Consider the following 10,370-nt stretch of genomic DNA (forward strand, 5'->3'; position numbering starts at 1 on the left):
CCATGGACTGTTTCGTGAAGACGAAGCAACCGTTGGCAATCATCGTTGGTGGGTGCCCGAAGGAATTCTTCTCCGAAAGCTGAATGAACGCCCTCGCAAAAATTTTTAAGGCAAAGGATTCCAGTGAACTCACCGACATGCAAATACTCGTCGAAGAGGTCAGTCGTTTGCCCAGTAGCAAGTTGTCGGATGGTACATGTACACTTCTGCAACGCCGAGAGACTTTGCCGACCGGCTGCGTCTGTACTTGTTTGAAAGTATTCAACACGGGCAGACAATGTGTTGACAATATACATAAACAAGCGTTTTGACATGCGAAAACGGTGCCGAAAGTAATCTTTCGGAAACCGCGGCTGGTCGGAAAAATAGTCAGCAACGAGCCTTTCGTTGGCTCCCTCTCGGTCACGATGGATGTATCGGCGATCTAGTTGGTTGAGGAGGAGGGGTGGGGGTATTCGTTGCGACATAGGCTTCATAGGCGGCACGATGTTGTTCATAGTATTCTTGTTCTTCGCGCTCCGTTTCCGCAATGAGATGAGTGAAATCCATTTGAGGGTTTGAGTGAGAGAGGACGATGTAAATATAAGTTGTATGAAAAAATATGAATGAGAAATGATTTGATGTGAAAATGGATGATGAATGTGTATATTTATAGATGATTTTGGGGATAATAAAAATAAAAAAAATCCAGAAAAACGGTAAAAAACGGCCAGCTTTTTGGGATTCTGATTTTTTTTAATTTTTGGTATTATTTTAGATTTTTTTTTTAAATTGAATTTCCAACGGAAATGCCGTTGGCCAATCAGAACGCGCAACGTCAGCTGCTCGCGGGCACGGACGTGCTCGATGCATCGAGCACGTCCGTGCCAGCGGCAAGAGCGCCGCGGCGGACAGCGGTGCCGTGCCGCTGGCACAGACGGACGGTTGCATCGAGCACGTCCGTGCCAGCGGCAAGAGCGCCGCGGCGGACAGCGGTGCCGTGCTGCTGGCACAGACGGACGGACAGCGTCCTGCTCACCGCGGCCGATGCTCTTATATTCTTAGTTATTACTATTTATAAGTAATACTCCATACTCTAACTGTGGTACAATTCTCAATAACATATGTTGTTATCGAATTATTTCATTGGTTAATAGTAGTACCAAGTAGCGTGCCGAACCTATGTGATAAAACCGGGTTGATAATTTTCATTGCTGATGGGTCTAACACGGCTCAAATTGTTTGAATGGAAATCTATCAAAGATATCAATTAAAAATCGAGACTAAAATAAATTATTGACTTTTCATGTCATGGGTCCGGTTCATTGTCTCTATCCATGCTTTTCCACATATTTGGAAATAAGCTAGAGCACTTGTGTAGTATGTGATATTTTTGTTATATTTTCCAACCTTCTAAAGAACCTACCGTCTACATAATAATAGACATTTCTGATCATAGGATTATATTCATGCTTGAGTAGATGAGATCTTAGATTCCGAACAACTCTATGGTAGGTATTGCATGGTACTTTGATTTGCGTGCTCGCTTTATCTTATACACTTAGTGAGACAGAAATAATAATACTACCTCCGTCTAAGCCTAAGTTAGACATTTCTATTTTGACACAAAAATTTAGGCGGCAATGATATTTAATGAATTAAATGATAGATAATAAAGTATGAGAGAATAAAGTAGGATAAAGTGATACATAGAAGAAATTTAATTATTACCAAAAAAAAATATGGCTCATTTAAATTGAGACCAAATGAGTACTACATATATTTGTAAGAGCATGTTGACCAGGTGATATACAGTTTTTTTAGCAGGCGTCACGACCGCATTTTCTAAGGATAGAAAACACGGTTGATCGCGACTAGGGGTTTTAAGAATTGAGGAAGAAAGGGAATAACAATTGTATACTTGGGAATAGCTCGAAATAATAGGAATAGATCAAATAAAATCAGAGTATCATATTAATAAAAAAATAACTCGAAATGAATAATATCTCAACATTACATGATTCCAAAAGAACTTCAATAGCGAATGATGAAGACACAACACATTCAGAATATTAACAACAAACATAAATCTTCATAAGCTCTGCCCAACACCCTCGTGCTCGTCACCGCTCAACCTGCATGTTTTTTAAATATATGAAAGGTTGAGTACTTGATTCACTCAGTGGACCCATGCCACCATTGAGTGACCTCGGGACTTTAACTTAAAAAATGCACGAGACACTTAGGTCATTTTCAACGTAAAAAGAATGTCTGCAGTCAAAGTTCTCATAGACATCTACCATATCTGAACCATTGGTGACAGGGAATACGACCACATTCCAAATCACTAGACCGATCAACTTGAAAGATGGCGCATGATCTTCCATAGGTGTAAACTAGTCCAAACAGGGTTTGCGGCCCTACTAAGACCCGAATTCGATTAACCATAGCATGACAAATATACATCACATTAACTTTCACATCAAAACATGTTTAGGACATAATCCATATTTAAAAGAAAGTCCACACAGACAAAAAAGGCCACCTTGTTCGCATAAAACCTTAACTTGTGTTCCATTCCATCTCGAAAAACGTACATGAAGTTTTACCCATTGATCTAATTTACTTCTGCCCAATCTTCCATTTTATTAATTAGGCCGAAAGACCAAATTAACTTCAATCCCCCTCTTTTACTGAAAACAACAGGCCAAAAACTTTAAATTAGTAATTCACTATCTTCAACTTTTTTTCACCTTGCCTGAAATCCAAAATGGGACTGAAACTCCTAATCTCTCTTCTCCCTTTCTGTCATGGCCGCTGGCCGAACCGATCGTCCCCGCCCTTTTTTCGTCGTTGCTGGATATACGAACTGCTTGCCGCCGCCAGCTCATCTCTCTTCTTCTCTCCCGGCGGTCAGCGCTGTCGGTCTCAGTCGTGCTTCTTCCGCCGCCAATTCTCTCTTGCTCCACCACGGCGCTATCGCTGCTGGTCATCTCCCGACGGCGGAACTCGTGCCGTCTGCTCACGCCTCCAGTCTTTTCACGGCAAATTCAGCGTCGTGGCATTGCTGGTAAATTTGGATTTTAATTTGAAAATTATTGTTGTGACTTCGTTACTGATGGTAAATTTTTGCTGGTAATGTCTTGTAAAATGTCATATAATTCCACTCTCTATTTTACAGTTTGGACAGGGGAGAGAGACACACACTGAAATCATCAAGCCTTTCAAGATTTGTGTATTTAAATAGGCTAGAAAAAGTCTTAAATAAAACTATACAATGTTAGACAGTTCAAGGTTTTACTATTTTCTCTCCATAACAGCCTTCATAATCCTTTGCCTTTTCTCTCCACTTGAGTACTTACATTCACAGAAGCTTTAATCACTTCACTAATCGTCTTAGGAGAACTATAAGGCTTTGTAATTTTTTTGTAACATCAGATTTAGAAGATATAACAAAGCTAAAAACGATTGACTACTTAGAAAGATAAAAAATGCAAAAAAGATCAACACTGTGACCAAATATGCAGATTATCTTAAAAAGAAATTGCTTTCATTCTCATTATAACACAGCCAAGAACTTAAGACATATGGCTTATCTGATTCTGAACATGGTATTCTCTTGGTTGTGAAAGGCCTTATATATAGACAAAAATTTCGGTGTTTTGGCTCCTGCTTTGAATTTTGAATGGACTAAAGCCAAAATTTGGAAAAAAAAAAACCCAGAACATGTACTACTAGTTCAAGAGTGAGATGGGGAGGCCAATGAAGGAGCTTGTTGAGTTTCCTGACTACTTAACTTACAACTTAGAATGGAGGATCAAACTGCGTTACCAGAGGTTGCAGAGTGGGGGGATTGTCTGTTCTCTGGCGTGGTTCCTCAATTGTAGCAATCAAAGATTTGAAGAGCGACTTCAAGGTGCGTACATAGAAGCCGAGAGCTCAGGTCAATCTTTCATTGTAGGTTTGAAATTAGAGCGTCTTAAGAATAATGATGTTGTATTAGAGGAAGATGAGAGCGATGATGAAGTACTACTTTATAGATGAGAGTTTGATACAACATCTATATACTTGGATAACAATGCCTCATTTACAAATTCTATTTTCCCAGCACTTAATGCCCGGAAACAAAATTCAAATTTTTACACAACATTTCTGCTTCTTCCCTAATGTACAGAAACTGAAAATTGCATAATCTTGTAGTAATACAATACAAGTGCTACAGTTGATTAGATGCCTCGAGTGTTATGATCCTTGAGCAATTCAACAACCCTTCTCATGGATGGCCTATTGATGGGCAGCTCAGCAGTACATAGCAGAGCCACATTCAGCACCTTCTCCACTTGATCGTATTCAATCATCGAAGCATCCATCCTCGAGTCTAACACCTCTTCCAAACCCTCTGCAGATGCAACCTCCCTTACCCACTTCACGATGTTCTTGTTCTCATGGTTGGGCCTCCTCCCACTTACTAGTTCCAGCAACACTACTCCGAAGCTATACACATCACTCTTCTCCGTCACTTTCATCGTGTACCCGTACTCTGCAACATTGTTCAAATTCGTAAGCTAAATATGTCATTTACTACAAAGACAAACAACAACAATAACAACAACAAGAAGAAGATGGATATCACCCTAACCTGGTGCAATGTACCCATAAGATCCGGCCACACGGGACATAGCTCCATCTTCCTCATCTGCATCCCTGTTCAGTATCTTGGCCAGCCCAAAATCAGCCACTCTCGGCCTCAACTCCTCGTCCAACAGGATGTTGTTGGGCTTAAGATCTCTGTGCACAATCGGAGGCACACAGTCGTGGTGCAAGTAAGCAAGCCCCTGAGCAGCCCCAGTTGCAATGGAAAACCTCGTCGGCCAGTCCAGCAACAACCCCCCTTTATCCCCGTGCAAAACGTCCCCTAAACTCCCATTCTCCATGTAATCATACACAAGCACCTTGCACTTGTCACCAACGAAGCTAAACAACAACCTCACTATGTTAACATGCCTAATTCTTCCCAATGTTTCCATCTCCGAATGGAACACGGATTCTGCAAGCCCCTTCGCCTCCCAGAGCCGCTTAGCAGCAACCATCTTTCCGCTCTTCAGCCTCACGCGATACACCCGGCCTGATCCCCCCGAGCCAACAAGATTCTGATCGATCAATGAGAACAGAACCTCCTCCCCGCTAAACTGGATCTTCTGGAATGATGTGATCTTCCAAGACTGCTTGTTTCTGCAACCTAAAGCTATAAGTTTCCTGTTCTTGATCAAGAGCCAAACAAGTGAGACAACGAGTACGAATGCAAGAGATGAGAGAACTCCCACCAACACCAAACTCGCTGGCTTCGATCTTGAACATGGTGGAAGTTCTTTGAGATTCATACTGCACAATTCTGCATTCCCAAGTAGGCTAGGCAGATAAAACTTGGTGTCCAAACGAACCGGCACTCTGCCTTGAAGCTGATTGTTTGAGATATCGAGCTGGTTTATTGTGGACTTAGATAACTCCTCCGGAATCCCACCAGACAGCATATTGTTGGAAAGATTCAGCAAGGTTAACACTGGCAAAGTTCCCAATTCCGCCGGTATACTGCCAGAGAGATGGTTACTCGACAAATCCAACTGCGTTAGCTCCCTCCACGCTGCTAACCTTCCCGGAATCTCGCCGGAAAACATGTTTCCTCGTATGTGGAGCTCCAGCAACTTTGTGAACTGGTTAATACAGTAAGGCAATTCACCGGAGAAGCTGTTTCCACTCAAATAGATTTTCCTTAACTCCTTCAAATGGCAGATTTCTGCCGGCAAATTTCCTGAGAAATTGTTGCCGGATATCAATAGCTGCTGGAGGCCTTTTGCATTTGAAACTGATGGTGGAATACTGCCTTCCAATTTATTGTTGGTGAACTCGATGTGATCGAGATCGAGAGCCCAGAAATCATCAGGTACAACTCCGGAGAGCTCGTTGTTTTGAATACGGACGTACAATAGCGAGCTGCATTTACCATAATCATCAGGTATTGAGCCTGAGATTCTGTTCCCAAATATTATCAAACTCTGAAGATTCCTTCTGTAACACAAGTTCTGGGGCAACGGACCTTCCAAATTGTTGCCGGAAACGTCGATTTCTGCCAAATTGGAATTCATGCCCAATGATTCCGGCAGAGAACCCGAAAGTTTGTTGTTGAATAGCTTCAGCTGATTAAGATTCGGATTTAAACCTAAAATCTCCGGAATTTCACCTTCCAAGTGATTGTCGTTCAGATTGAACGACTCCAGCGGCAGCGCCGCCAGACTTTGGGGGATTTTCCCAGTCAGATTGTTCTCCGACGCGTCGAAACGCAGCAACGAAGTGAGACCGGAAAATGCATCCGGAATTTCGCCGGAGAGATGATTGTGATACAGCTCGATCTGTTCGGCATTTCTCATTCCGCCGATGCTCTTCGGAATTTCTCCGACCAAATTGTTCTGCGAAACGTCGAAGATTTTCATAGAACTTAGATTTCCGATGGATTCAGGAATCTGACCTTCGAGATTCGCCATTGGAGCTATCAGGAACTCGAGCTTCGCCAGGCGTCCAATGTTTCTCGGCAGAGGACTCGGCCGAAAAGGATTTACCGCCAAGACCAACTGAGTTAACTCAGTTAACTCGGACAGGAACTCGGGTACTGACTCGTTGAGTAGATTCGAACCAAGTGAGAGAAACTGGAGCCTTCGCAAGTTAACAAAATTCGCCGGAATTTCACTGGAGAAGTTGTTGATTGAAAAATCCAACACCGTCAGATTGAGAAATTCCACAGGGAAACCAGGCAGGTCACCGACAAAGTAATTGGAAGAGAGGTTGAGAGAGGAAAGATGCGAGCACAGAGCAATCGAATTGGAACTAATATTCCCGCCGAGGCTGTTATCAGAGAGGTCGAGACTCCGGAGCGTAGAAATCAGGCAAAAATCCGCCGGAAAGTCCCCAGCAATGCCGAGGCTGCGGAGGTTCAAGGCAACCACGGCGCCGCCGCTGCAAGAAACCCCGGTCCAATTGCATGGTGCGTTGGGAGAGGTCTGGAGCCAGTCGTGGAGCGATCCGAGCGGGTCTTGCAGATGTTGATTCTCTGTGGGTCGGAGCAAAATTGCAGCATCGCGGTTTGAGGCATCTGTTGCTGAATGCACGAAAACGGTGAAGAAGATGGAGGTGATGAGAAGAGCAGCAAGTAGATTATTCATTGAATTTAGATTCGATCCAAATTTGCAATCATTAAGCGGTTTTTGAATGTTAATAGAGCTCTGTAGTTTCAAATATGGATAGTAATAGTATCAATGGCTGAGAATTAAAAGGAGGCTAATCCTATTGGTATTATAGCTACACCAGTATGGAAATTTTCCACTTGATAATTTTTTTTTCTTTAGTTTTTCAAATTAATAAGTGGTGTATGACTGTCTTTTTCAATGGAGGCACAAGTTTTGACTATTAATCACGTCCCATTCATTGTCCATTTTTTTTATTCACTCTGTCCGTCTCATGATAGATTATATATTTTGATAATAGTAGTACTAGATTTTAGAGCATTCATAATGGGGCGGACGATAGTCCACCGGATACTACTATTTTTAGAGCATTCATAATGGGGCGGACGATAGTCCACCCGATGCATCGGGCGTGCTATCGTCCACCCTATTGCGGGCGACGCGGACGAAACACTTTTTATTTTTTGTTTTTATTTTTTAATTTCTTTTATCTATATATACCTCACTTTTCATACTATTTTTTCACACTTTTCTCTCTCATCTCTCATCAATTATCTTTTCCCCACACACCATTCTTTCTCTCGCTAAAAAAATGAGACCCGACGACGATTGGAGTACCTCGGAGGGCATTACTCGGGCCTTGTTCGATTGCTTTCATGAGGCTGCGGCGGAATGCTTGACCGAAATGGAGGGCAAGCGTGAAGTGGCGGAGCAAATCCAGAGGCCGATTCGCCGTCGGACGTTCGTCCGCCGCGAGCACGACATAGCTCACCAACGTCTGTTCGCAGACTATTTTGCAGAGGAACCACGGTGGGGCCCGACGATTTTTCACTGTCGGTTTAGGATGAGGCGAGATCTTTTTCTCAGCATTGTCCACACGTTGGAGGCACGTGATCCTTACTTCCAGTATCGGAAAGATGGCATCGACAGACTCGGACTTAAGCCGTTGCAGAAGTGCACGGTTGCGCTCCGGCAGTTGGCATACGGCACCACGACGGACATGTTCGATAGGTACCTTCACGTCGGGGAGACAACTGGCCGCGAGTGCCTGAAGAAATTTTATAAGGGAGTTGTGGAGACTTACAGCGACACATATTTGCGAAGGCCGACTACTGACGATTGCCAGGCCCTGATGAAGATGCACGAGATGGTGACAGCTTTCCTAGAATGCTAGGGAGCATAGATTGTATGCATTGGGAATGGAAGAATTGTCCGACAGTGTGAAGATGCCAATTTACTAGTGGATACAAAGGCAGCCACCCGACGATGATCCTCGAAGTCATCGCTGACCATCGGCTCTGGATCTGGCATGCTTACTTCGGTGTGGCGGGGTCGAACAACGACATCAACGTCCTGAACTCCTCATATCTCTTCACCAAGCAATGCAATGGCAACGACCCGGCCATCGATTTCACAGCAAACGAACGCCAACATCATATGGGGTCTACTTGGCCGATGGCATATATCCGAGGTGGCCTGTTTTTTTTTTAAGACGATCACCTGCCCAATCGGTGAGAGGAGAGTTTTATTCGCGCAAAAGCAGGAGGCTGGGCGGAAGGATGTGGAACGGGCATTTGGTGTGCTCCAAGCGCGGTGGGCTATAGTGAAGGGTACGGTGCGGTTCTGGTACAAGGATGTCATCGTCGATGTCATGTATGCGTGCATCATCTTGCATAACATGATAGTCGAACACGAAGGTGGAAGAGTCACCGATTGGGGCGATGATGAAGCTGGATCTAGCTCCAGCGGGGCAACAATAAGGTTCTAGCTAGACAGACTTCAATGCGCAACCAACAAGATCATGCTCGGCTCATGTCCGACATGGTTGAAGAAATTTGGAACCGCCATGGCCGTTGAATTTGTAGTTTTTTTTATTTCGTACTGTACTCTATGAACTTTCAATGAAATGAAGTTTTTTATTCATATTTTGTAGTGTTTATTTATTAGAATAAATAAAATGATATAGTGAGGACTATAGGGCATCCCACTGCAAGCGGAAGGGTAGAAGGATAAAATGCTGATGTGGCGGAGGATAGGGCGCCCCATTGTAGATGCTCTTAGAGATGTTGTTTTGTGTATTAAATGGAAAGAGAAAATATTACTCCCTCCGTCCAGCTTAAGATGACACGTTTTCTTTTTTAGTTTGTCCCACTAAGATGACACATTTCATTTTTTAGAAACTTTATCTCTCCAATTAATACACCCAACCACTTTTCCTCACTTCTATTAAAATATTCATCTTTCTTTTTCTCTCTATTTTAATACCTACACCCACATTTTCTCTCTCCAATTAAACACTTTAACCAAAAACTCCTAAAATCTCGTGCCGACCAAGATATGTATCATCTTAGCCGGGACGGAGGGAGTAGTATATTACTCCATTCGTCCCAACTAAGTTGAGACATAACTTTTGGGCACGGAAATTAAGAAATTGTGTTGAAAAGTAGGAGATGGGAATAAAGTAGGAAAAATAAAGAGAGGGTAAAGTAGATAGTGGAATAAAGTAAGAGTGATTGGATGTTTTATTTTTTATTAAAAAAGGAAATGACTCAACTTAGTTGGGACATCCCAAAAGGAATACGACTCAACTTAGTTGGGACATCCCAAAAAGGAATACGTCTCAACTTAGTTGAGTAAGTTGAGACGACGGGAGTATATTTATAATAATGTGCAAAAAAACTTTTTCTAAAAAAGATTTATGGGATAAACTGAAAAAGAAAGTGTTACATTTATTATGAGACGGAAGGAGTAATTTGTTTCTTATTTATTTTTATAATTAATTAAAATACAAAATTTACACGTTATTGATAGAGAACAAATACGATATTGGAACTATAATCACTCGTTTATATGACCAGAGCGTGTTAAAATAGATCGTGAATAGTAGCATCGCAAGACTCCTAAAGTCACATGTGATATTCTGATAAAGAAACTTCTCAAAATGAAAAAATGACTCAACAATGATGGAACGGGGGGAGTGATTGGTAATTGGTGATCTCCAACCACACTCCTAAGGAGTGAGGATAACGCTTGCATTTAATTGACAGTCGAGAGTGGGGTGTGTGGTGGTACAGTTCACCCTCTTCGCTTGATGTCATGAAGCTCGTTCCTGGACATCACCCACACTGCCTTTCGCAATGGTTTCATCTAGAGAGG

The 10,370-nt window shown here is 42.6% G+C and overlaps 1 protein-coding gene and 1 long non-coding RNA gene across 2 annotated transcripts; one reads left to right on the top strand and one right to left on the bottom strand.

The window, feature by feature from the left end:
- Positions 1–2,682: 2,682 nt before the first annotated feature.
- LOC121774809 lies at positions 2,683–3,328 on the top strand. The gene is made up of 2 exons (XR_006045026.1): positions 2,683–3,049; positions 3,161–3,328. It is a non-coding gene; the product is annotated as an uncharacterized LOC121774809 (long non-coding RNA).
- Positions 3,329–4,026: 698 nt separating this feature from the next.
- On the bottom strand, positions 4,027–7,312 carry LOC121774808 (LRR receptor-like serine/threonine-protein kinase HSL2). The gene is made up of 2 exons (XM_042171668.1): positions 4,619–7,312; positions 4,027–4,519 (listed from the first exon to the last, which is right to left on the bottom strand). The coding sequence occupies exons 1-2, from the start codon at positions 7,191–7,193 to the stop codon at positions 4,206–4,208; spliced, it is 2,889 nt and encodes a 962-aa protein (XP_042027602.1). The 5' UTR covers positions 7,194–7,312; the 3' UTR covers positions 4,027–4,205.
- Between the last annotated feature and the right edge of the window lie 3,058 nt (positions 7,313–10,370).

Source organism: Salvia splendens, chromosome 17, assembly GCF_004379255.2.
Source record: "Salvia splendens isolate huo1 chromosome 17, SspV2, whole genome shotgun sequence".
In the NCBI taxonomy this organism is placed as follows: domain Eukaryota; kingdom Viridiplantae; phylum Streptophyta; class Magnoliopsida; order Lamiales; family Lamiaceae; genus Salvia; species Salvia splendens.

What these genes read in the sequence shown, in the direction of transcription:
- LOC121774808 (XM_042171668.1), bottom strand. Translation starts at nt 7,193, where the DNA reads ATGAATAATCTACTTGCTGCTCTTCTCATCACCTCCATCTTCTTCACC. An exon ending in TTATGGGTACATTGCACCAG is followed by an intron (nt 4,520 to 4,618) that starts GTTAGGGTGATA and finishes ACAATGTTGCAG; the next exon opens with AGTACGGGTACACGATGAAA.